At 57.5% G+C, this 25,468-nt stretch overlaps 2 protein-coding genes across 14 annotated transcripts; one reads left to right on the top strand and one right to left on the bottom strand.

Moving 5' to 3' along the window:
• Positions 1 to 166: 166 nt before the first annotated feature.
• CAPN1 (calpain 1) lies at positions 167 to 13,903 on the bottom strand. Of its 10 annotated transcripts, XM_077172533.1 has the most exons (26): positions 13,366 to 13,903; positions 13,040 to 13,083; positions 12,871 to 12,925; positions 11,015 to 11,053; positions 10,599 to 10,700; positions 8,877 to 9,146; positions 7,964 to 8,033; positions 6,967 to 7,085; positions 6,285 to 6,418; positions 6,039 to 6,207; positions 4,973 to 5,056; positions 4,814 to 4,899; positions 4,667 to 4,741; positions 4,431 to 4,591; positions 4,181 to 4,359; positions 3,823 to 3,834; positions 3,504 to 3,715; positions 3,380 to 3,419; positions 3,129 to 3,194; positions 2,597 to 2,654; positions 2,446 to 2,510; positions 2,302 to 2,370; positions 1,616 to 1,694; positions 1,407 to 1,523; positions 669 to 727; positions 167 to 524 (listed from the first exon to the last, which is right to left on the bottom strand). In XM_077172533.1, the coding sequence occupies exons 6-26, from the start codon at positions 9,141 to 9,143 to the stop codon at positions 498 to 500; spliced, it is 2,148 nt and encodes a 715-aa protein (XP_077028648.1). In that variant the 5' UTR covers positions 9,144 to 9,146; positions 10,599 to 10,700; positions 11,015 to 11,053; positions 12,871 to 12,925; positions 13,040 to 13,083; positions 13,366 to 13,903; the 3' UTR covers positions 167 to 497. The 10 variants fall into 10 exon arrangements, with proteins under 10 accessions (XP_077028648.1, XP_077028647.1, XP_077028649.1 ...); XM_077172532.1 differs by having other exon boundaries at positions 10,599 to 11,053; positions 13,040 to 13,080; XM_077172534.1 differs by lacking the exon at positions 11,015 to 11,053.
• Positions 13,904 to 14,230: 327 nt separating this feature from the next.
• Positions 14,231 to 25,148, top strand: SYVN1 (synoviolin 1). 4 transcript variants are annotated; one of them, XM_077172544.1, is made up of 17 exons: positions 14,231 to 14,326; positions 15,097 to 15,237; positions 15,455 to 15,547; positions 16,659 to 16,811; positions 17,705 to 17,753; positions 18,701 to 18,804; positions 18,888 to 19,014; positions 19,791 to 19,890; positions 20,163 to 20,228; positions 20,781 to 20,897; positions 21,510 to 21,646; positions 22,332 to 22,469; positions 23,090 to 23,242; positions 23,967 to 24,153; positions 24,648 to 24,739; positions 24,908 to 24,977; positions 25,032 to 25,148. In XM_077172544.1, the coding sequence occupies exons 2-17, from the start codon at positions 15,106 to 15,108 to the stop codon at positions 25,096 to 25,098; spliced, it is 1,785 nt and encodes a 594-aa protein (XP_077028659.1). In that variant the 5' UTR covers positions 14,231 to 14,326; positions 15,097 to 15,105; the 3' UTR covers positions 25,099 to 25,148. The 4 variants fall into 4 exon arrangements, with proteins under 4 accessions (XP_077028659.1, XP_077028658.1, XP_077028657.1 ...); XM_077172543.1 differs by having other exon boundaries at positions 24,908 to 24,958; positions 24,995 to 25,141; XM_077172542.1 differs by having other exon boundaries at positions 24,908 to 24,995; positions 25,032 to 25,136.
• Positions 25,149 to 25,468: the final 320 nt, after the last annotated feature.

Consider the following 25,468-nt stretch of genomic DNA (forward strand, 5'->3'; position numbering starts at 1 on the left):
CAGGTTTTAAGTGAAAACCACCAAAATATCCCAAAAGTATATGAATATAACCCCTAATCTGGGATCCATAACCCCAAGACAACCCCTAAACCTGATATTTTGCAGTACCTTGAGATCCCCTCACCCCCTCGCCTTGAGGGGGAGAAAGAACTGCCAGAAAAAGGAGTTTTGACTTAAATAATATTTTTTTTTCTTTGGTTTATATCTCATTTTTAATTTATACAATAAAAAAATCACTTGATGGCACCCGGGGGCAGCAGATCCCTGAAGCGAAGGACGACGGCCGGGGCTCCGTCAGCACAGGAGGCACCAAAATCCGGAGGATTTGCCCCAAAAGGGCCGAGCGTGAGGTGAGGAGGGACAGGGGGCTTTGGCAAAGCTCGGGGGGGTCCTGTGTGACCCCCACCCCACCCCCCCATCCAGCCTTTTCTGCTGAAAAAAAGCCAAAAAAAGGGAAAAACCGGCGCGGGGTGGTTGAAGGCACTTGGAGGGTTCGGTCAGGCGAACATGGTGAGCTGGAGCCACTGGGGAGAAGGAGGAGGAGGAGGGTGAGGGAGGAAGGGCAGCAGGAGAGGGTGAAGAAAGAGGGGGGAAAGCAAGAGAAGGAGGGAGAGGAGGAGAAAAAGGAGGAGGAAGAGGAGGAGGAAGGCCCTGAGCTCCCCTGGTACCTGCAGCAGGTCGAACGTGACGACCCCGTCCTGGTCCACGTCCATGGCTTGGAAAAACCCTGAGGGGAGGGAAAGGGATTCTGGAAAATTTCATTTGTGAGGGAAAAGCGTGGTCGGGAAGGCTGGAATGGTTTGGGATTGAGGTAGGAGGGATGGTTTGGGATCATTTGGGTTTACTCAGGATTGCATGGGAGGGATCATTGGGGATGGTTTGGGATCACTCAGGGTTGGACAGGAGCGATGGTTTGGGATGGTTTGGGAGGGTTTGGGATGGTTTGGGGGGGTTTGGGAGGGTTTGGGATGGTTTGGGATCGCTCAGGGTTGGACGGGGGGATGGTTTGGGATCATTTGGGATGGTCTGGGATCATTGGGGATGGTCTGGGATGGTCTGGGATGGTCTGGGAGGGTTTGGGATGGTTTGGGATGGTCAGGGTTGGACAGGGGGGATGGTTTGGGATCATTTGGGATGGTTTGGGATGGTTTGGGATCATTGGGGATCATTTGGGATGGTCTGGGATCATTTGGGATGGTCTGGGATGGTCAGGGTTGGACAGGGGGGATGGTTTGGGATGGTTTGGGATGGTCTGGGAGGGTTTGGGATGGTTTGGGATGGTCAGGGTTGGACAGGGGGGATGGTTTGGGATGCTCTGGGATGGTCTGGGATCCTTTGGGATCATTTGGGATCATTTGGGATCCTTTGGGATGGTGTGGGAGGGTCTGCTCGGGGCGCTCACTCACGGAACATGGTCTCCAGGCGCACGAGGCAGCAGACGAAGCTGTCGAAGTCCAGGGCCAGGTCGGGCTCGGCGTAGCGGGTGATGAGCAGCTCGTGCAGCCTCTTGTTCAGCCGGTACCCTGGGATGGGGCACAGGGGACAGGGCACAGCCCGGGGTCACCGGGGGGCCTGGGAGGGGTCCAAGGGGGTCCCGGGGGGTCCCGGGGGTCACCTGCAGCCTCCAGGGCCAGGCGCAGCTCGTAGGCGCTGATGGAGCCAGACTTGTCCAGGTCGAACTTGCGGAAGATGCTCTGGCAGGAACAGCCCCCCGAGGAGCAGGGGTCACCCAAAACACCCCCAAAATACCCCAAAATCCCCCCCGAGGAGCAGGGGTCACCCAAAACACCCCAAAATCCCCCCAGAGGAGCAGGGGTCACCCAAAATACCCCCAATGTACCCCAAAATCCCCCCAGAGGAGCAGGGGTCACCCAAAATACCCCCAAAATACCCCAAAATCCCCCCCGAGGAGCAGGGGTCACCCAAAATACCCCAAAATCCCCCCAAAGGAACAGGGGTCACCTAAAACACCCCCAAAATCCCCCAAAATCCCCCCAGAGGAGCAGGGGTCACCGAAAATCCCCCAAAATCCCCCCAAAGGAGCAGGGGTCACCCAAAATCCCCCAAAATACCCCCAGAGGAGCAGGGGTTACCCAAAATACCCCAATGTACCCCAAAATCCCTCCCCAAAGAAACAGGGCTCACCCATGAGACAGACCCCAAAATCCCCCCAAAATGGGGGTCCCCCCTGAGCCAGACCCCAAACCCCCCCAGAATGGGGGTCCCCCCTGAGCCAGACCCCAGACCCCCCCAGAATGGGGGTCCCCCGTGAGCCCGACCCCCAGCAGCCCCCAGACCCACCAGGTAGTTGCGGATGCGGTTCCAGAGCACGTTGAACTCCACCAGCCCCAGTTTCCCGTTCCCGTCTTTCTGGGGAGGGGGTTAAGGAAAGGGGGGTCCCAGGGGTGCCCCCGAGCCCCCCCAGAGCCCCCCGGTTCAGGATACGTCCATCAGGTTCACCATGCTCCGGCAGGACTCCAGGCTGAAGCCCTTGGTGCGCAGATCCTTGTCTGCAATTGGCGGTTTGGGGGTTAATGAGATGCTAATGAGGGGGGCGGGGTCAGTTGGGGTGGAACTCCCCCAGAGCCCGGCTCACGTTTGGCGATGATGCGGTTGAGGATGGTCTGGAGCTCGGTGACGCTGATCTCCAGGTCCTGGGGAGGGGACACGGGGGGGGCCACGGCGTCACCGATGGGCGGTGACGTCACCGGCAGCCAGTGATGTCATGGTTAACCAGTGACATCACGACCAACCAACGACGTTGTGGCAAACCAGTGATGTCATGGTCAACCAATGATGTAATTGACAACCAATGACATCACAGCTAACTAATGACACCATCACCAAGTGATGTCATTGCTAACCAATGACATCATGGGCAACCAGTGATGTAATGGCCAACAAATGATGTCATTGCTAACCAATGACATCACGGCCAACCAATGACACCATGGCCAACCAATGAGATCATCTACAACCAATGATGTCACAGCCAGCCAATGACATCATGGCCAACGAATGATGTCATCTACAATCAATGACATCACGGCCAACCAACTACATCATCATCAACCAATGACGTCACCACCGACCCCTGAGGTCACGGCCAATCGCCACCGCTCCCTTACCGGCCCCGCCAGCTGCTTGAAGAGCTGCTTGAAGTTCTCATCGATTTCACTCTCCCTCAGCACTTTCTGGGGGGAAAAGCGGCCATCTTGGGAACCGCCCAAAGCGGCCATTTTGGGAACTGCCCCAGGGGAAGAAGCGGCCATTTTGGGAACCGCCCAAAGCGGCCATTTTGGGAACCGCCCAAAGCGGCCATTTTGGGAACCACCCCACCCCAACACCCCGCCCACCCATCCTCCCGTCCCCGGCTGACCTCGTCCGGCAGCGTGGCCTGGATCTTGTCGTCCATCTCCCTGCGGACAGACAGACAGACAGACAGGCAGACACAGAGCGGGCGGAGCGCGGACACGGCCCCGGGCGGCGGCGGCGGCGCTTACTCGGTGCCGGCTTTCTTCTCGGAGAAGACGCGGAGCACGAAGTCGCCCTCCTTGTTGGGCTCGAAGGTGGAGGGCACCACGATGTACTCGCCGGGCGGCAGGCGGAAGCGCGTGCTCACCTCGCGCAGGTTGATGAACTGCTCGGAGCGCGCGCGCGACGCGTTGGCCAGGAAGAACTCCCGCTTCAGGTGCACGCCCGACCTCCCCACGTACTGCGGGCACCGGGGGGAAACGCTCCAGAACGGCCCCAAAAACGGCCCCAAAATCGGCCCCGGGGGCGGCCTGCCCCGAAACGGCACCGCCGGCGCATGGAACCCACCTCGGGAGGGACCTGTGCGGAGAGAGGGGACCTTGGTTGGTGACAGGTGACACCAGGGAGCCCAGGTGACCCCAGTGAATGCCAGTTGACCCCAATGGACCATTGGTGACCACAGCTGAAACCAGCGGAGGCCAGCTCGTGCTGGTTGGCCCCAGCTGATGCCAACAGACCCCAGGTGACTCTAGATGACCCCAGTTAGTGCCAGTTGGTCCCAGCTGAGCCCAACTGGTGCCAGTTGACCCCAGTTGATGGTGATTGACCCCAACTGATGCCAGTTGGTCCCAGCTGATGCCAGTTGACCCCAGCTGATGGTGGTTGACCCCTGTCGAGGCCGGTTGACCCTAACTGACCCCGCTACCTCATAGACAGCGAATCCAATGGTCTCCATGTCCTTGCCGTAGCGGCGCTCGCGGCGCCGGTGCTTCTGCATCAGCGCCAGCAGGAAGCTGCAGCCCGGCTCACGCCCGCCGTCCTCATCCCTGTCATCATCCACCTCCTCCAGCTGGATCTTGAACTGGGGGTTGATCCAGAACGTGGCTGCAGAGGGGGCAGAGGGGGCTCAGCGGGCGCCCGGCCCCGCGGGCCCGGGGCCGCCCCCCGGCGCGTACCGGGGTAGTTGCGGCAGCCGCCGGCGGTGCTGCCGCGCCGCCACGTCCCGTCGTAGAGCTGCGTGTTCCACTTGCGGAACTTGCGGGACTGCAGCGCGTCCGGGGTGAGGTTGCAGATCTCCAGGCGGGTGAACTCCCGCAGGAAATCCCGGAAGGACATCCTGCAGGAAGAGTCCGAGCTCGTCTCCAGGCTCGGAACGGGCGAGAAAAGGGGCTCGGGTTGGAGTTTCCCCTACCAGAATTCGCCGTCCTCCATCTTGACCATGAGCTGCTGGCGCAGCGCCGGCTCCACCGCGTGCCACTCGGCCGAGCTGCGGGGACAGCGGGGTCAGCAGGGCCCCGGCTCGTCGCCGCTAACGAGCCCAGCGCTAACGAAGCCTCACCCGTCGCTCCAGGCGCCCGTCCACTCCACCTCTCCCCAGGGGTTGCGCATCCGGATGAGCTCCAGGGCCTGCCCGCGGTACGGGATCTGCGGACGGCGCCGTCAGGGCTCCGCCACCCAAAATTCACCGTTTCCCACCCAAATTGGTGCCCGGCCTCACCTGCTTGGCACCAGTCACAGAGTAGGCATGGCCCTTCACCAGCTTCTTGAAGGTCACCGCCTCCATGTCGAAGGCGCTCGTTATCTGCGAGGAGCCACCGCGGCGTTACCCAGAGAGCGACCCCAAATCCCGCAGATTTTCCCCCAAAATGCCCGGGGTGGCTCACGTCGATGGAGCAACATGACAACGACCCCAAATCCCACTGATTTTCCCCCAAAACAGGGTGGCTCATGTTGATGGAGCAATGTGAGAATGACCCCAAATCCCGCAGATTTCCCCCAAACGCCCGCTCCCGGTGGCTCACGTTGATGGAGCAATGACCCCAAATCCCGCAGATTTCCCCCAAAACGCCCCCTCCCAAGGTGGCTCACGTCGATGGAGCAATGTGAGAATGACCCCAAATCCCGCAGATTTTCCCCCAATGGAGCAACGTGAGAATGACCCCAAATCCCGCAGATTTCCCCCCAAAAGGCCTGGGGTGGCTCACATCGATGGAGCAACATGAGAATGACCCCAAATCCCGCAGATTTTCCCCTAAAAGGCCTGGGGTGGCTTATCTTGATGGAGCAACATGAGAATGACCCCAAATCCCGATGGAGCAATGTGAGAATGACCCCAAATCCCACAGATTGCCCCCCAAAACGCCCACGGTGGCTCACGTCGATGGAGCAATGTGAGAATGACCCCAAATCCCGCAGATTTCCCCCAAAACACCCCCTCCCGAGGTGGCTCACGTCGATGGAGCAATGACCCCAAATCCCGCAGATTTTCCCCCAAAACACCCCCTCCCGAGGTGGCTCACATCGATGCAGCAACGACCCCAAATCCCGCAGATTTCCCCCCAAAACGCCCGCTCCCGGTGGCTCACGTCGATGGAGCAATGACCCCAAATCCCGCAGATTTCCCCCAAACACCCCCTCCCAAGGTGGCTCACGTCAATGGAGCAATGACCCCAAATCCCACAGATTTCCCCCAAACACCCCCTCCCAAGGTGGCTCACGTCAATGGAGCAATGACCCCAAATCCCACAGATTTCCCCAAAACGCCCCCTCCCGAGGTGGCTCACGTCGATGGAGCAGCCCAGCAGGGAGCCGCGCTCCAGCGCCTTGAGGATGATCTGGTAGAGGTCGGCCGGGGGCCGGCGCAGGTCGAACCACTCGGTGACGCCGCCCGTGAAGTCCTCGAAGCCCTCGGAGGTGCTGCCGCCCGACAGAGCCTCGTAGCAGCCGTTGACCCTGTGCACGACGAGCGGGGCGGTTTTTGGGGGATTCCGCCCCAAAACGGGCGCGGGGAGGGCGGGGAGGGGCCGCACTTGGCGTAGGCCTTTTCCAGCAGCGCGCTCCAGAACTCGGAGCCCTCGGCCGAGTGCACGAAGAGCAGCTTCCCGTCCTTGGTGGGCAGGAAATCGTCCACCACCACGTCCAGCCACTCGCCAAACTGCCAGATCTGGGCGGGGTGAGGAAGAGGAGGAGCCAGGGTCATGCAGGGAGGGAGATTTTGGGGGAAAAACGCCCGGTTTGGGGCCCCACAAAGCAGTGGAGAAGTGGAGGCGCCGCAACGGGAGGGGATATGAGGAACTGGGTGGGAAAAGTAACTGGGAGATGCTCCCAAAATTGGGGGTGTGACAAAATGGTGGAGGGAACCCTTAAAACACTGGGGGTCACCCCAAAATTACAGAGTGAAGCCCCAAAACTGTGGGGGATCCCCTCGAAATGGTCAAGGAGAGGCCTAAAAAGGTGAAGAAAGCCCCAAAATGATGTGGGAACCTCTCAGAAGGACAAGAGGAGCCCTGAAGTGGTGCTGGGAGCCCCAAAACTGTGGGGGATCCCCTTGAATGATGAAGGGGAGGCCTAAAGAGGTGAAGAAAGCCCCAAAACGGTGTGGGAACCTCTCAGAAGGACAAGAGGAGCCCTGAAGTGGTGCTGGGAGCCCCAAAGCGTTGGCGTTTGCCCCGGGAACGGCAGAGGGGAGCCCCGAGGCCGGGCCCGGCTGACCTGGAAGTGGAAGATGCCGGCGTAGCCCTGCTGGAAGCTCTGCCCGTGCGGCACCACGCGGTGCAGGAGCGTCTCGTTGAGCGTCAGCGAGGCGATGGCCGCCAGCAGCCAGCAGTCACCTGGGCAGCACCAAAACCACCCCAACCCCTGCAGAACCATCCCCCAGACCCCACAGGTTCGGGGCAAAGGAGGACAGAGACGGGGGATGGGGGTTTGGGTTTTTGGGGGGGATCGGGATTTGGGGGTTTTGGGAGAGGATTTGGGGTTTTTGGGGGTGAAATAGGAAAAACGCATCCAGGATTTGGGGAAAAACCAGGGGGACGGGTGGTTTGCATGGGGATGGGGGTTTGGGGAGGATTTGGGTTTTTGGGGGGGGTTGGGGATTTGGGGGTTTTGGGGGTAAACAGGAAAAACGGACCCGGGATTTGGGCGGAAAATGGGGGGACGGGTGTTTTACATGGGGATGGGGGTTTGGGGAGGATTTGGGGGTTTTGGGGGTGAAATTGGAAAAACGCACCTGGGATTTGGGGAACAACCAGGGGGACAGGTGGTTTGCATGGGGATTTTGGGTTTTTGGGAGAGGATTTGGGAGTTTTGGGGGTGAAACAGGAAAAATGCACCCAGGATTTGGGGAAAAACCAGGGGGATGGGTGGCTTGCATGGAGATGGGGGTTTGGGGGGGATTTGGGGGTTTTTTGGGGTGAAACTGGAAAAGTGCACCCAGGATTTGGGGGGAAATCAGGATTGAGATGCATGTTCCGCACATGGATGGGGTGTTTGGGGTAGAATTTGGGGTTTTGGGGAGAGAATTTGGGGTTTCCCCCCAGATTTGGAGTCCTGCCCGTGTCGGGTTGGAGGAATTGTGGTGAGTCGGGAGCGGCGCCGTTCTGGGGTAAAAAGCAGCAATTCCAGGGCAGAGAAGGGCACAGAGAGATCCCAAATCCCCACGGATTGGGGACCAAGGCCAGGGGGACGGGGGCAAAGGGGGATTCCTCACCCAGCGCTCCCTGGCAGATGTCGGTGCGCGTGGCGCCGTCCACGATGAACTGCGGGCGCGGGCACAGCTCCTGCCAAAAAAACCCCAAAATCTGAGATAATTTGAGAGAATTGAGAAAACCACGGGGGTTTGGGGAGGGTGGGCAACCTGTGCCAGGGCCTCACCACCCTTCTGGTAACGAATTTCTGTCTAACACCCACCAGAAAAAACCTCTTTTCTTTCAATTTGAAATAATCCCCCTTAGTACAACCTTTGTCAGAGACTGTTCTTTGGAACAGGGGGTTTTTGTTGGTTTTTGTTGCTTCTTTTTATTCCATCACTTTTCTGCTGCTGCTAGGGTTCATCTCCCAAACAGCATTTCCAGGAATTGAACAGGAAGGGATTTCCAAATGGACTTTGGAAATTTCCAATGGATTTGGAAGGGACTTCCAAATGGATTTTGGAAATTCCAATGGATTTGGAAGGGGTTTCCAAATGGACTTTTGAAATTCCAATGGACTTGGAAGGGATTATTCCAATGGATTTTGGAAATTGCAATGGACTTGGAAGGGATTTCCAAATGGATTTTGGAAATTTCCAAGTGGACTTTGGAAATTCCAATGGATTTGGAAGGGATTTCCAAATGGACTTTGGAAATTCCAATGGACTTGGAAGGGGTTTCCAAATGGATTTTGGAAATTCCAATGGATTTGGAAGGGGTTTCCAAATGGACTTTGGAAATTCCAATGGATTTGGAAGGGATTTCCAAATGGATTTGGAAATTTCCAAATGGATTTAGAAGGGATTATTCCAATGGATTTTGGAAATTCCAATGGATTTGGAAGGGGTTTCCGAAGGGATTTCCCGTTTTGGAAGGGAAATCCATTTCCCAGTGAGCTCCCCGGGAAGGCGCCGGGAGCGGGGCCGCGCTCACCGTGGGCCTCTTCCACTGCACGCCGCGCGTCTTGGAGGAGCCGGGGCCCAGCTCGCGGAAGCCCAGGGAGGAGGCGGCCGGGGGGAAGGCGGGGTCCCGGAACAGGGCCCCGGAGCCGCGGCACTCCTGGAGCAGCCGCTCGAAGTCCTGGCCCAGGTAGCGCACGGCGTTGTCGTGGCGGCCCAGCCCCAGCTCCTTGGCGCGCTGGCGCCGCACCTGCGCCGAGACGCCCGTGCAGAACACCGGCACCACCGGCGGCTCCGCCATGGCCTGGGGGGAACACAGGGAGAGGGGATGGGATGGGAAATATGGGGGGAATTGGGGTCTGGATGGGGAAATATGGGGGAAATTGGGGTCTGGATGGGAAATATGGGGGGAAATTGGGGTCTGGATGGGGATGGGGAATATGGGGGGAAATTGGGGTCTGGATGGGGAAATATGGGGGGAATGGGGTCTGGATGGGAAATATGGGGGGAATTGGGTCTGGATGGGGAAATATGGGGGAAATTGGGGGGAAATTGGGGTCTTGATGGGAAATATGGGGGGGAAATATGGGGGAAATTGGGTCTGGATGGGGAAATATGGGGGAAATTGGGGTCTGGATGGGGATGGGGGGAAATGGGGTCTGGATGGGGAAATATGGGGGGAATTGGGGTCTGGATGGGGATTTGGGGTTTTGGGGGGGATTGGGGTGAAAAAGGGATAAACACGCTCAGGATTCGGGGAAATGCAGGATTGAGATGTGCTCTGAACAAGGATGGGGGTTTGGGGAGAATTTGGGGTTTTGGGGGGTATTTGGGGGTGAAAACTGGAAAAACCCGCTCAGGATTCTGGGAGAAGCAGGATTGAAATGTGCTCTGAACAGGGATGGGGGTTTGGGGGTGAAAATTGGAAAAACACACTCAGGATTTGGGGAAATGCAGGATTGAGATGTGCTCTGAACAGGGATGGGGGTTTGGGGGAGAATTTGGGGTTTTGGAGGGGGAATTTGGGGTTTTGGAGGGGGAATTTGGGGTTTTGGAGGGGAAGATTGGGGTTTTGGGGGAGGGAATTTGGGGTTTTGGGGGGGAATTTGGGGTTTTGGGGAGGGAATTTGGGGCTTTCCCCCAGATTTGAAGTCCTGCCCGTGTCAGGATGGAGGAAATGGGGACACTTTTGGTGAGTTGAGAGCGAATTTGTTCTGGGGTTAAAAAGCAGCAACTCCGGGGCAGGGAAGGTCCCAGAGATCCCAAACCCTGGGGTTTCACCCCGAAATGGCCCTGCCAGGGTGAACTCCTGACAGTGCAGCCCCAAGGGCTGAGGAAACCGGGGGAAAGTGCCCCAAACTGGTCCTGCAGGTTGAGGTGGGGCCGCAGGCGTGGCCCCAGGGCCTTCCTCAAGCCCCGAGGAGGTTCATTAAGCATTGGGGTGCTTAATTAAGCACCAGGCATGTTAATTAAACGCTAATTAGAGCCACCGAGGAGTGACAGAGCCATGACAGGGGTAGGGGCAGTGCAGCCCCCCCAGATGAGGCCAAACACGGGGGTTCTGTCACCCCAAACCCCGGCACAGCCCGAGGGCCAGGGCCAGCCCAAACCCGGGGATTGTGTCCCAAAAATGCAGAAATTAACCCAAAAACGGGGGTGAGGGGGAGTCCAACCCTCCCTCCCGCCCAGGGGTCCCCAAAGTTCCCTGTGCCCCCTCTCTGACAGGGCCAGCTGCCCGTGCCCCCTCCCCACGTACGTTTTTGGGGTGCAGTTGGCAGAAATGGGCTCTTTTCACCCCGTTTTGGGGCCCCGCAGCCCCGGCGGGAGCTCAGCCGCCCCTCGGCTGGGCAGGAACCGCCTGATAAGAGCGAGAAAAACCCAAAGTGGTGAAAAGCACCAGAGTTCCAGGAAAAGCAGCGGCGCCCCCCGTTCCCCAAAATCCCTTTTTTGGCCAAACCGCGGCTCGGGGCTGGGCTGGGCTGGGGGAGCCCCGTTCCCAGCCCCTTCCCGGCTGCGGGAATTGCAGGGAGGAGGCCCCGGGGTGATTTTTGCCCGTTTCTGCCGGGTTTTGCCCCGATCCGGAGTTGTGTAAGCGCCGGGCACGCCGGGGTCCCGCTGTGTCACCGCTGTCCCCGCCTGTCCCCGGTGTCGCCTCCCGGGCCCGCTCCGTACCTCGGCTCTGCTGCGGGGGCGGCGCTCCCGGGATCGCCGCTTTCGGTTTTTGGGGGGGAGAGAAAAAAGCAGCGGCAAAAGGGAAAATTCTCACCCCAAAGTTCCTGGAGCAGGAAGGCGAGGCCGCCCCCGCCCTCCCCCCCAGCCCGAGACTCCTCCCTGCGCCGCTCCCTCCCCAAGGGCGTGGGGAGGCACCGAGCCGTTTTGGGGGGGTTTGGGGGTGACTTTGGGGGATTTTGGGGGGTTTTGGGGGGTTTGGGGCTGCTCGGGATCCTGCGGGGTTTGCACCGCATTGAGGGGGGAGGGGCGGGGGTGGGGCTGGACATGGGGGGGACATTGGGGGGGGTGGGGAATAGGGGGGGGACACGGGGGGGACACTGGGGAGGGACATTGGGGGGGTGGGCAGGAACTGGGGGGGGGACATTGGGGGGACAAGGGGGAGATGGACACAGGGGGACATTGGGGGGACATTGGGGGGACATTGGGGGGACTGGACAGGGGTGGGACTTGTTGGGGGACATTGGGGGGGACAAGAGGGAGAGGGACACAAGGGGGACATTGGGGGGTGGGCAGGGGATGGGACATTGAGGGGACATTGGGGAGGTGGACCCAGAGAGGGGACATTGGGGGGACATTGGGGGGATGGACACGGGGGTGGGGACATTGGGGGGTGTGGGGGACACTGAGGGGACACTGGGGGCACTGGGCAGGGGTGGGACAAGGGGGCCATGGACACCCCCACCCCCAAGCCAGATCCCACTCCCCCTTTTTGTTTTTCACCATTTCTCCCACAGGAAAAAAAAAAAAACCACGACAAAACCCCCCCAAATTAAGCATTTTTTAATATGCATTGCCCATTTTCCACATTTTTTTGCCCCATTTTCAACATTCCTCCCCCAGAAATGGGGCGGCAGGAGGGGCCTTGGGGAGAAAAGGAGCAATTCTGGGCAATTTGGGAGGGTTTGGGTGAGAAATAAAACGGAAATGGAAAAAAAACACCTGAGAAGATTTCACCCCAAAGCATCAGTTGGGATGGCAGGGAAGAGACACTTGAGAGCAAAAATGGGGTTGGGTAAAAAACCCCAAAATTGGTTGGGTAAAAACCGAAGAAAATGAACTGAGGGGGTGGCACAGCCCCAATTCCTGCAGGATTTACCCCAAATCCGGTGGGGAGCAGCCCCAGGTCCAGGGGGTTTGGGACAAAACCAAAAAAACCCCAAATTTAGGGGCAAAAATAAAAAATAAAAAGAAAGAAAAGCCCAGTTCTGGGCCACGAGCAAAAAGGGGCCAAATTTAGGGTTAAAAAACAAGAAAAAAGGGCCCAATTTGGAGTCAAACAAAAAAAAAGGCAAATTTCCACCGAAAAGGGCCCTAAATAAAAGGGAAATTCAGTCAAAGTTGCTTTAAAATTCCCATGTTTGAGAATTTCTTTGCCCTGGCCCTGTCTGGGCTTTCAGGGTAATCCCAGGGTTGGTTTTGGGTGGGAATCAGGGGATTTTGGGTAATGGGATTTAGGGATTTTGGGTGGGAATTGGGGATTTTGGGTAAATCTGCAGCAATTTGGGAATGGGAATTGCAGGAGGACTCTGAGGGTTTGGGGTTTGACACCTTTGGGGTTAATTAGGGTTCCTCATTAGGGTTCCCTACTTCATTAATGGAGGCATTGCTTAATTAGCTCCCCCCACTTCATTAGCAAGAATATCCCTGCTTCATTAGAGCCCCCTAGTTCATTACAGGGGCTTAATTAGGGACCCTCACTTAATTACTGAGGGCATAATTAAGACCCCTACTTGGTTAGGAGGTGTTAAGGCCCTAATTAAGGCAGGGCTTTGTTAAGGGCCTAATTAAGGACTCACAGGGCAGGGGATTCCATCGCTCAAGGGCAGCCAGCAGCGCCATGGCCAGCAGGTCCTGCAAAATGGGGTAAAAACAGCTGGTTTAGGTAAAAAAACAACTCAGATCAGGCAAAAATGTTGTTCCTATTAAAAAGAAACAGAACAAAAAGTTGGTTTTGTTTGGACTGACCTTGTCAGAGAGCCTGGAGAGAAACGTCGGCACCACGGTGTCTTCTTGAAGAGGAGAAAAACAATAAAAAAATTAATTTTGGGGGAAAACCGCCTGGTTTGGAGGGTCTGGGATGTGAGGGGAGGGGATTTACCCAATTTGGACGGTACCTCAAAGACCCCCAGAACAAGAATTAGCATTTAACCCCCTTAAACTCCAAGTGACGCCAAAAGCCCCCTAAATCCAACCCTTTTTAATGCCTAAAAAGCCCGAAATCCCCCCAAAACCACAGCAAGCGTTCAACCCCAAAAGCTCAGAGCGAGCCCAGGTTTAACTCTGTCTCGTACCTCTCTGCCTCATTCATGCCGCAGGATTAAACCTTTCTCTGAAGTTTAAGCCATCCTTCTTCGCTATATTTTAATAAAATTTAAAGTGCTGAAGTGATTTTCTGCTGCCAAAAGAGGAAAAAGCGGCAAAATCCCCTCAGGAGCTGCGGGGCCTTCCCGCCTTTTTCCTTCGCCTCAGCGACGTTAGCCCCGCCCCTTCCCGGGGGCCGCCTCCTATAGGCCGCGAGGTCAGGCCGCCAGCCAATCAGAAGGCAGATAATGACTAAGCCACGCCTCTCTCTCCAGTTTTCGCGATATCAGCCAATCAGAGATGAGGCGCGGAAATGAGACGTCACTGATTGGGTGAGTGCCGTGAGGGAGAAGTGTGAAGGGAGGGGCGGTTTGTGAGGGGCTGTGAGGGGAAGGGAATCGGGGAAGGCGCTGCGGACGCGAAGCATCGGGAGTGAAACGGGGAGAGGAAACAAACCCGGCTCGTGCTGGGCGGCCCCGCGGAGCTGAGGGCGTCGCTCCCCTCGCCCGCTCCGCCCCTCCCTTAGCAACAGCCGCCGGCCAAGCGGCGTCGCGAGGGGAATTTTTCTGATTGGCCGAGCCCCGCCACGCCCGGCCAATGAGCGCGAGCCACGGGACCCTGCGCGTCCCCGCCCACCCCCGCGCAGGCTGCGGGGCCGCTAGGAGCGTACCAAGTGCGGGCGTGCAGGGGGGGGAGAGCTCAGCGGTTCGGGGTTTACGGGGGTCACGGCCCCACACAATCCCCGTTCAGGGGAGAACGAGGTGACTCCTCAGAGTCTCTGTAGGGAGAGGCTGCTCTGGGGAGCGAGGTGTGGAGAGCAGGCAGGGAGTGAACCACCCCCGGACAGCGGGTGGTGCGGTCCGGGCGGAAGTGAGGTGTCGCGCGCTGAGGCGGTTCCGGTGTGGGAGCGGCCGGGACTGGGCTGGGGGGGCTGAGGCGGGGTCGGGCCCGGTGAGTCCCGGGGGGCTCCGGGGGCGGCAGCGGCGCCTGGGGGCGGGCGGGGCACCGGGGCGGCCTCGGGAGGAACCGGGGGCAAAAGGGGGCTCGGGGGGAGCGGAGGGAACGGTGACAGTTGGGGTTCCTGGGGAGGAGGGGACGCGGATGTGAGGGGGGTGGGGGGGCTGAGGGGCGTGAGGGGACATTGAGGGGGGACAGACGGACAGGGAGAGGACAGACGGACAGGGAGAGGGACAGAAGGACCAGAAGGACACGTAGGGGGACAGACAGTGAGGGGGCAGACGGACATAGGGGGAGCTGAGGGTTTGGGGACATGGGGGGGACAGAGGGACATGGAGGGCACTGAGGGTTTGGGGACTGAGGGACAGGGAGGGGACAGGGGGACATGGAGGGGACAGAGGGACAGGTGCCACCCGGGCACAGGGCTCCAGGTGCCAGCACACAGAATGGCGCTGGTCATGGCAGGAGCCTGATGGCTGATTCTGTGGTTAAATGTGGATTAATTTTAAGATTAAATATAGATTTTATTGGGGGTTTAAATCTCTGGGTTTTGGCTGTCCCAGGCTGAGGCCATGCTGTGCACAGCCCTGGTCATGGCTGGCAGTTCATGGCTGATTTGGGGGTTATTTTTGGGGTTAAATCTCTGGTTTTTGGCTGTCCCAGGCCGAGGCCATGCTGTGCACAGCCCTGGTCATGGCAGGACTCTGATGACTGATTTTGGGGTTATTTTTGGGGTTAAATCTCTGTTTTTTTGGCCATTTCAGGCCGAGGCCATGCTGTGCACAGCCCTGGTCATGGCTGGCAGCCTGGCGCTCACCACGGCCGTGGTTGCCCATGCCTATTACCTGAAGCACCAGTTCTACCCCACCGTGGTTTACCTCACCAAATCCAGCCCCAGCATGGCCGTGAGTGCTTTGTTCTTTCTCAATCACCCCTAATTAACCCCTCATTAACCGACACCCTGCCTCACTTCTGCTTTTGGGGGTACTGAGGAGCTCCCCAAACCCCCTGGGGCAGCAGTGGGAGTGGTTCCACCCCATCCACCCCCCCAGGGTGGCTTTGGGGTACCAGAATCCCCCCGGGCTGTCCCCAAAATGCTCCCCGGGCTCTGTGGCCCTGCAGGTGCTGTACATCCAGGCCTTCGTGCTCGTGTTCCTGCTGGGCAAGTTCATGGGCAAGGTTTTCTTCGGGCAGCTGCGCGCGGCCGAGATGGAGGTGAGAGCTCTGGGGGCACTCTGGGACTCCAAAAGGTCTTTGGGGCTGATTTAGGGGGGATTTTGGACTCCAAAAAGTCTTTGGGGCTGATTTAGGGGGAAGTTTTGGACTCCAGAAAGTCTTTGGGGCTGATTTAGGGAGAATTTTTGACCACAGAAATTCTTTAGTGCTGATTTAGGGGGGAGTTTTGGACTCCAAAAAGTCTTTGGGGCTGATTTAGGGACAATTTTTGACCGCAGAAATTCTTTAGTGCTGATTTAGGGGGAGTTTGGGACCCCAGAGGGTTTTTGCTGCTGATCTAGGAGAGCATTTTTGACCCCAGAGGGTCTTTGGTGCTGTTTTAGGGGTATTTATGACCCCAGAAATTCTTTGGTGCTGATTTAGGGGGGAATTTTGGGCTCCAAAAAGTCTTTGGGGCTGATTTAGGGGGAATTTATGACCCCAGAAATTCTTTGGTGCTGATTTAGGGGGCGTTTGGTACCATTTGGGGGGATTTGTTGCCGTTTTGAGAGGAATTTGTGACCCCAGAAAATCTTTGATGCTGTTTGGGGGGAGAGAATTGATGCATTTTGGGGAAGGATTTTGAACCCCCAGGGGTTTTGGGGTGAATTTTGAACCCCCAGAGTCTTTGGGCTCCGTTTTGGGGTGAATTTTGAATCCCCAGAGTTTTTGGGGCAAATTTTGAACTCCCAGGGTTTTTGGGCCCCGTTTTGGGGTGAGTTTTGAACTCCCAGGGTTTTTGGGGTGAATTTCGAACCCCCCCGGAGTTTTTGGGGTGAATTTTGAACCCCTCCCCCCCAGGGTTTTTGGGGTGAATTTTGAGCCCCCCCAGGGTTTTTGGGGTGAATTTTGAGCGCCCCCCCAGGGTTTTTGGGGTGAATTTTGAACCCCCCAGGGTTTTTGGGGTGAATTTTGAACCCCCCAGGGTTTTTGGGGTGAATTTTGAGCCCCCCCCCCAGGGTTTTTGGGGTGAATTTTGAGCGCCCCCCCAGGGTTTTTGGGGTGAATTTTGAACCCCCCAGGGTTTTTGGGGTGAATTTTGAACCCCCCAGGGTTGCTGGGCCCTGTTTTGGGGTCCAGCTTGGGGGGCTCCCCTGCCTCTGTCCCTCAGCACCTCCTGGAGCGCTCGTGGTACGCGGTGACCGAGACCTGCCTGGCCTTCACCGTCTTCAGGGACGACTTCAGCCCGCGCTTCGTCGCCCTCTTCACCCTCCTCCTCTTCCTCAAGTGCTTCCACTGGCTGGCCGAGGACCGGGTGGATTTTGTGAGTGTTGGCAGCAGGGAAAACAGCTCAGAAACGGCCCAAAAAAACCCCAAATCCAGCCCAAAAAATCAGCCAGAGTCAACCCAGAACCTGCCTGAAAGCAGCCAAAAAATAACCTGAAACCAACCTAAAAATAACCCAAAATCAGCTTAAACCAGCCCAAAAATAACCTGAAACCAACCTGAAAATAACCCAAAATCAGCTTAAACCAGCCAAAAAATAACCTGAAACCAACCTAAAAATAACCCAAAATCAGCCTAAACCAGCCCAAAAATAACCTGAAATCAACCTAAAAATACCCCAAAATCGGCCTAAACCAGCCCAAAAATAACCTGAAACCAACCTAAAAATAACCCAAAATCGGCCTAAACCAGCCCAAAAATAACCTGAAATCAACCTGAAACCAATCTAAAAATAACCCAAAATCGGCCTAAACCAGCCCAAAAATAACCCTAAATCAACGTAAACCAGCCCAAAAATAGCCCAAAATCAACATAAACCAACCCAAAAATAGCCCAAAATCGGCCTAAACCAGCCCAAAAATAACCTGAAATCAACCTAAAAATAGCCCAAAATCAGCCTAAACCAGCCCAAAAATAACCCTAAATCAACGTAAACAACCCAAAAATACCCCAAAATCGTCTTAAACCAACCCAAAAATAACCCCAACTCACTTCTAACCAGCCCTAAATCAGCCTTAACCAACCCAAACCCCCAAAATCAGCCCAAAACCACCCCACAAACAACCCAAAACCAGCCCAAACCCACCTGAAGTCAACCCTAAAAATAACCCAAAGCCACCCCAAAATTCACCCAAACCCACCCTAAACCCACCCCGAAATCAACCCAAACCCCACATTTTTAATGGGAAATCTGCATTTTCCTCCCCACAGATGGAGAGGAGCCCCAACATCTCGTGGCTCTTCCACTTCCGCATCGTCTGTGAGTGCTCCTCATTTGCATCATTTTGGGGAACAACCCAAAAAAAACCCCAAAAAACCCCAAAAAACGGCGCCAGGGCGGCCGCGCCTGCTGGGGCCTGATAACCCCAATTATGCTAATCAGCAGCGCTTCGTTAACGAGGGGGGGCCGGGGGGGTTAATGAGCTCCGGGGAGGGAAAACAAGGCCCAGATCCAGGGCAGAATGGGCTGGAAAAATGGGATTTAGGGATTCACTGCCTGAAATGGGAACAATGGGATTTAGGGATGTGGTTCCCAAAAAAAAAGGGAAAATGGGATTTAGGGATTTACTTCCCAAAATGGGAAAGTAAAAGAAAAGAAAAATGGGATTTAGGGATATGTTCCCCAAAATGAGAAAAATGGGATTTAGGGGTGTAATTCCTTCAATTTTTGAGGGAATTTTGGGGTTTTTTGGGAATGTTGAGGGGCTGGGAGTGGAGGAATCTCCTAATTAAGCTCCTCATTAGTAGAGCACCCAGAGCTGCTCCTGAGGGTGGGATCCGTTCATTTTATGGGATCTGTTCATTTTATGGGATCTGTTCATTTTTTGGGGTCTGTTTATCTTTTGGGACCTGTTCATTTTATGGGGTCTGTTAATTTTTTGGGAATCTGCTCATTTTATAGGATCTGTTCATTTTATGGGGCCCGTTCATTTTATGGGACCTGTTCATTTTTTGGGATATTTTGTTGATTTTTTGGGATCCGTTCATTTTATAGGATCCGTTCATTTTTTGGGATCTTTTGTTCATTTTTGGGGGATCTGTTCATTTTTTGGGACCCATTCATTTTTTGGGATCTTTTGTTGATTTTTTTGGGACCCGTTCATTTTTTGGGATCTTTTGTTCATTTTTTGGGACCCGTTCATTTTTTGGGATCTTTTGTTGATTTTTTGGGGATCTTTTGTTGATTGTTCTGGGGTCTCCTCCCAGCCCTGATGTTCCTGCTGGGGATCCTGGACTTCCTCTTCGTCAGCCACGCCTACCACAGCATCCTGACCCGCGGCGCCTCCGTCCAGCTCGTCTTCGGCTTCGAGGTGCGTTGGGCTGGGGTCCTCAGGGGTCCCCATTGCCCCTCTCGGGGCGGGGGTGTCCCACTGGGCCTGTCCCGTGTCCCCAGTACGCCATCCTGCTGACCATGGTGCTGACCATCTTCATCAAGTACGTGCTGCACTCCATCGACCTGCAGAACGAGAACCCCTGGGACAACAAGGCCGTGTTCATGCTCTACACCGAGCTCTTCACCGGTAACGGGGCTGGGGGCCCAGTTAGGCCTTGCTTAACGGGGAGGTGTCGGGGGCGTGGGTTGGACAGCGAGGAGCCAAAGTTTCGGTGGGGCTTGGCTGGTCTGGGTTGGTCAATGAGGAGTCAAAGTCTTGGTGGGGCTTGGTTGGGTCTTCATTGGTCAATGAGGAGTCAAAGTCTTGGTGGGGCTGGGCTGGTCTGGGTTGGTCAACGAGGAGCCAAAGTCTTGGTGGGGCTTGGTTGGGTCTTCATTGGTCAACAAAGAGTCAAAAGTCTTGGTGTTCAACTGGTCTTGGTTGGTCAACAGAGACTCAAAGTCTTGGTGGGGCTGGGCCGGTCTGGATTGGTCAATGAGGAGTCGAAGTCTTGGTGGGGCTGGGCTGGTCTGGATTGGTCAATGAAGAGTCAAAGTCTTGGTGGGGCTTGGTTGGGTCTTGGTGGGGCTTGGTTGGGTCTTGGTGGGGCTTGGTTGGGTCTTCATTGGTCAACAAAGACTCAAAATCTTGGTGGGGCTTGGTTGGTCTGGGTTGGTCAACGAGGAGTCAAAGTCTTGGTAATGCTTCGTTGATCTCATCGGCCAACGAAGAGTTGAAGTCTTGGTGTTCAACTGGTCTTGGTTGGTCAACTGAGACTTGCTCAACTCCCAAAATTGGCCCAGGTGGCTTTGGGGTCCCACTTTGTCACCTGAGCTGTCCCAGAGTTGGCCCAGGTGGCTTTGGGGTCCCACCTGAGCTGTCCTGGAATGTTCCTCCAATGTTGCTCCGTGGTTGCTCCCCAGGGCTGATCAAGGTGCTGCTCTACATGGCCTTCATGACCATCATGATCAAGGTGCACACGTTCCCGCTCTTCGCCATCCGCCCCATGTACCTGGCCATGAGGTGAGGCCTCCTGCCTGGGATCCTGATCCTGCTTCTGATCCTGATCCCATCCTGATCCCGATCCCATCCCGATCCCATCCTGATCCCGATCCTGATCCTATCCCGATCCTGATCCTGGTCCTGATCCTGATCCCAGTCCTGATCCCATCCTGATCCCAATCCCAATCCCAATCCCATCCCGATCCCATCCCCATCCATTCCCAATCTCGATCCTATCCCAATCCTGATCCCGATCCCATCCCGATCCCACTCCAACCCCGTTTTCCCCCCAGGCAGTTCAAGAAGGCCGTCACCGACGCCATCATGTCCCGCCGGGCCATCCGCAACATGAACACGCTGTGAGTGCCCCGGGTCCTCCAAAAACCCCAAATCGCCCCAAAACCCTGTGCAATCCACCCCAAAACCCTGTGCAATCCACCCCAAAACCCCAAATCACCCCAAAACCCTGTGTCCATCCACCCCAAAACCCCAAACCGCCCCAAAACCCTGTGCAATCCACCCCAAAACCCCAAATCGCCCCAAAACCCTGTGCGATCCACCCCAAAACCCCCAATCACCCCAAAACCCTGTGCAATCCACCCCAAAACCCTGTGTAATCCACCCCAAAACCCTGTGCAATCCACCCCAAAACCCCAAATCGCCCCAAAACCCTGTGCAATCCACCCCAAAACCCTGGGTAATCCACCCCAAAACCCTGCGCAATCCACCCCAAAACCCCAAATCCTGGGAAACCCTGCATTCATCCATCCTAAATCCCCAGCTGTGGATTTTTGGGTCCATCTGTGGGATTTTGGGATCAGCTGTGGGTTTTTGGGTCCAGCTGTGGGATTTTTGGGTCCATCTGTGGGATTTTGGGTCCAGCTGTGGGATTTGGGGCTCTCCTGGCCCAGGTACCCCGACGCCACGGCCGAGGAGCTGCAGGCCATGGACAACGTGTGCATCATCTGCCGTGAGGAGATGGTGACGGGCGCCAAGCGCCTGCCCTGCAACCACATCTTCCACACCAGGTGCTCCTCCTGCCCAGGGACGGGGGCTCTGGGGGCTTTGGGGGGGTTTTGGGGTGGTTTTGGGGTGGTTTTGGGGATTCTGGGGGTGGTTTTGGGGGGGGTCACTGCCGCAGCTCTGCTGGCCTGCAATGGCAATCCTGGTCCTGATACTGATCCCAATCCTGATCCAAATTCTGATCCCAATCCTGATCCTGAACCTGATCCTGATCCAAATTCTGGTCCTGATCCCGATCCTGATCCCGATCCCAATCCAAATTCTGATCCCAATCCTGATCCTGATCCCGATCCTGATCCAAATTCTTATCCAAATTGTGATCCTGATCTGATCCCAATCCTGATCCCGATCCTGATCCCGATCCCAATCCTGATCCCGATCCCAATCCCGATCCTGATCTCAGCTCCCTGCACTCGCTCGTGGTTCCAGCGGCAGCAGACCTGGGGCCAACAATGAAACGAGGGGCATTAATTAACGGGTTAATTACGGCCAGGGGAATAAAGCAGTGGGGTTTTGGGGTTTTTGCTAATGAAGGCGCTAATGAAGAAGGCGCTAATGAAGGCGCTAATGAAGAAGGCGCTAATGAAGGCGCTAATGAAGGCGTTAATGCCCCGCAGCTGCCTGCGCTCCTGGTTCCAGCGGCAGCAGACGTGCCCCACGTGCCGCATGGACGTGCTCAGGGCCTCGCTGCCGCCGCAGCCGCCCCCGGAGGCGCCGGCACCGGCACCGGCAGCGCCGGCACAGCCCCCGAACTGTGAGTGGGACAGACGGACAGGGAGGGGACAGAGGGACAGAGGGACCCCGAACTGTGAGTGGGACAGACGGACAGACAGGGGACAGGGGGACCCCAAACTGTGAGTGGGACAGATGGACAGAGAGGGGACAGGGGGACGGACAGGGGGACCCCGAACTGTGAGTGGGACAGACGGACAGGGAGGGGACAGGGACCCCAAACTGTGAGTGACCAGTGCTGGAGGGACAAAGGGACAGGGAGGGACAAAGGGACAGGGAGGGAGAGGCCCCAGGGCAGCCTGGGCTGTTCCCATGGGGGTGTTTCCACTTGGGACATCCCCCAGTGACGTCCCCATGAGGGACATTCCAGCCTTTCCCCCTGTGGTGCCCCCGCTCCCTTTGGGGTTGGGATTTGGGAATTCCGGCTCTTGGCACATTCCCCCATTGCCTTTGGGGTTGGGATTTGGGAATTCCAGCTCTTGGCACATTCCCCTGTTCCCTTTGGGGCCGGGATTTGGGAATTCTGGCTCTTGGCACATTCCCCTGCTCCCTTTGGGGTCGGGATTTGGGAATTCCGGCTCTTGGCACATTCCCCTGTTCCCTTTGGGGTCGGGATTTGGGAATTCTGGCTCTTGGCACATTCCCCTGTTCCCTTTGGGGCCGGGATTTGGGAATTCCTCTCTCTGAGCTCTGCCCTGTCCCCGCAGTTCCCCAGGGGCTGCTGCCCCCGTTCCCCCCGGGGATGTTCCCGTTCTGGCCGCCCGTGGGGCCCTTCCCACCCGGCCCCGGCCCCGCGGCCCCGCCTGGGACTGACGGAGCTGCTGCGGCTGCTGGGGCTGCTCCCGGTGAGTGCGGCCTGGAGCCCATCCCACATCCCATCCTGGATCCCAGCCTGAAACACATCCTGGATCCCTTCCCAAATCCCAGCCTGAAACACATCCTGGATCCCTTCCCAAATCCCAGCCTGAAACACATCCTGGATCCCATCCCAAATCCCAGCCTGAAACACATCCTGGATCCCTTCCCAAATCCCAGCCTGAAACACATCCTGGATCCCATCCCAAATCCCAGCCTGAAACACATCCTGAATCCCAGCCTGGATCCTAGCCTATATCCCATCCTGGATCCCTTCCCAAATCCCATCCCAAATCCTACCCTGGATCCTACCCTAACCCTAACCCTAACCCATCCCACATCCCATCCTGGATCCCTTCCCAAATCCCATCCTGGATCCCGCCCTGAATCTCAGCCTGGATCCTTTCCCAAATCCCATCCAAAATCCTACCCTGAATCTCAGCCTGGATCCCATCTGAATCCCTTCCCAAATCCCATCCCAAATCCCAGCCTGAATCCCAGCCTGAATCCCACCCCAAACTCCATTCCCACCCCAAAACCTCCATTCCCACCCCAAACCCCCATTCCCACCCCAAGCCCCATTCCCACCCAAGCCCTCTCTGTCCCGCAGGTTCCCGTCCCGGTTCTGGTCCCGGTTCTGGTCCCGGTTCTGGTTCCGGTCCCGTTGCCAGCGCTGCGGGGTCGGAGCCGGGCGGGGCCGGGGCGGTGCCGGGGCTGCCGCTGCCCCCGCCCTGGGTGGGGATGCCCTGGCCCCCGCTCTTCGGTAGGGTTGGGGTTGGGGGATTGGGATTGGGATTGGGGGTTTGGGATTGGGGCATTTGGGATTGGGGGATTGGGGGATTTGGGGTTTGGGTTTGGGATTGGGGGATTTGGGATTGGGGGTTTGGGGATTGGAGATTGTGGGATATGGGATCTGGGGGGGGGGGGGTCCCAGGACTGGGATTTTGGGGATTTGGGGTTTGGGAGTTTGATGGACCCCACACCCCCCGTTCCCCAGGGGTGCCCCCCATGCCGGTGATTTGGGGTTTGGGATTTTGGGGTTTGGGGTTTGAGGATTTGGGGATTTGGGGTTTGGGGATTTGATGGATCCCCCATTCCCCAGGGGTGCCCCCCATGCCAGTGATTTGGGGTTTTGGGGTTTGGGGTTTGTGGATTTGATGGATCCCATGTCCCCATTGCCCAGGGGTGCCCCCCATGCCGGTGATTTGGGGTTTGGGGATTTTGGGGATTTGGGATTTGGGGGTTTGGGGATTTGGGGGTTTGGGGGTTTGGGGATTTGGGGTTTGGGGATTTGATGGATCCCATGTCCCCCATTGCCCAGGGGTGCCCCCCATGCCGGTGATTTGGGATTTTGGGGATTTGGGGTTTGTGGATTTGATGGACCCCTTGTCCCCCATTGCCCAGGGGTGCCCCCCATGCCGGTGCCCCGGGTTTTGGGGATTTGGGGATTTGGGGTTTGTGGATTTGATGGATCCCCTGTTCCCCAGGGGTGCCCCCCATGCCGGTGCCCCCCGCCGGCTTCGCGGGGCTGACGGAGGAGGAGCTCCGGGCCATGGAGGGGCACGAGCGGCAGCACCTGGAGGCGAGGCTGCAGTGCCTGCACAACATCCACACCCTGCTGGACGCTGCCATGCTCCAGATCAACCAGTACCTGGGGGTGCTGGCCCAGATCGGGTACTGGGAGCACTGGGAGCACTGGGAGGGACTGGGATGGACTGGGAGGGACTGGGAATGGACTGGGAATGAACTGAGAATGACAGATCGACCAGTACCTGGGGGTGCTGGCCCAGATCGGGTACTGGGAGCACTGGGAGGGACTGGGAGGGACTGGGAATGGACTGGGAGGGACTGGGAGGGACTGGGATGGACTGGGAATGGACTGGGAGGGACTGGGAATGGACTGGGAGGGACTGGGAATGGACTGGGATAAACTGGGAGGGACTGGGAATGGACTGGGAGGGACTGGGATAGACTGGGAATGGACTGGGATAAACTGGGAGGGACTGGGATGGACTGGGAATGACAGATCATCCAGTACCTGGGAGCGCTGGCCCAGATTGGGTACTGGGAGCACTGGGAGGGACTGGGATGCACTGGGGGCACTGGGAGGGCTCGGTGCTTCCCATCCCATCCCCCCCACTCTGGGGTGACTCTGGGATCCCCCCCAGGACCCCCCGGCCGCCCCCCCCCCGTGAGACCCCCCCGGAGGAGCCCCCGGCCCCGGGACCCCCAGGAGGCACCGGAACCAACGGAGGCAGCGGTGAGAGAGGAGCCCTGAACCGGGGTGAACTGGGCTAAACTGAGTTAAACTGGTTCTGCACTGGTTTAAACTGGTTTAGACCGGTTCTGCACGGGTCCAAACTGGTTTAAACTGGTCCAAACTGGTTCTGCGCTGGTGCAGACCGGCCGTCCCTGGTGTGTCCCGCAGATGCGGCCCCGGCTGAGGATGAGGAGGACGCGGCCGAAGGCGCCGAGCCCGGGGAGGGCCCCGAGCCCCGGGAGGGCCCCGAGCCCCGGGAGGGCCCCGAGCCCCGGGAGGGCCCCGAGCCCCAGGAGGGCCCCGACACGGCCGAGCTGCGGCGGCGGCGCCTGCAGAGGCTGGGGACCCCCCCCCACTGACCGGGACCCCCTCCCACTGACCGGGACCCCCAAAACCGACCTGGGACCCCCCCAAAACTGAACCGGGACCCCCCCAAAACTGAACCAGGACCCCCAAAACCGACCCAGGACCCCCCAAAACGGACCCAGGACCCCCCCAAAACTGACCCGGGACCCCCCAAAATGGACCCAGGACCCCCCCCCCCACTGACCGGGACCCCCAAAACTGACCCGGGACCCCCAAAACCGACCCGGGACCCCCCCCCCACTGACCGGGACCCCCAAAACTGAACCGGGACCCCCCCCCACCACTGACCAGGACCCCCCCAAAACCGACCCAGGACCCCCCACCCACTGACCGGGACCGCCAAAACTGACTCAGGACCCCCAG

Source organism: Agelaius phoeniceus, chromosome 38 (assembly GCF_051311805.1).
Source record: "Agelaius phoeniceus isolate bAgePho1 chromosome 38, bAgePho1.hap1, whole genome shotgun sequence".
Taxonomy (NCBI): domain Eukaryota; kingdom Metazoa; phylum Chordata; class Aves; order Passeriformes; family Icteridae; genus Agelaius; species Agelaius phoeniceus.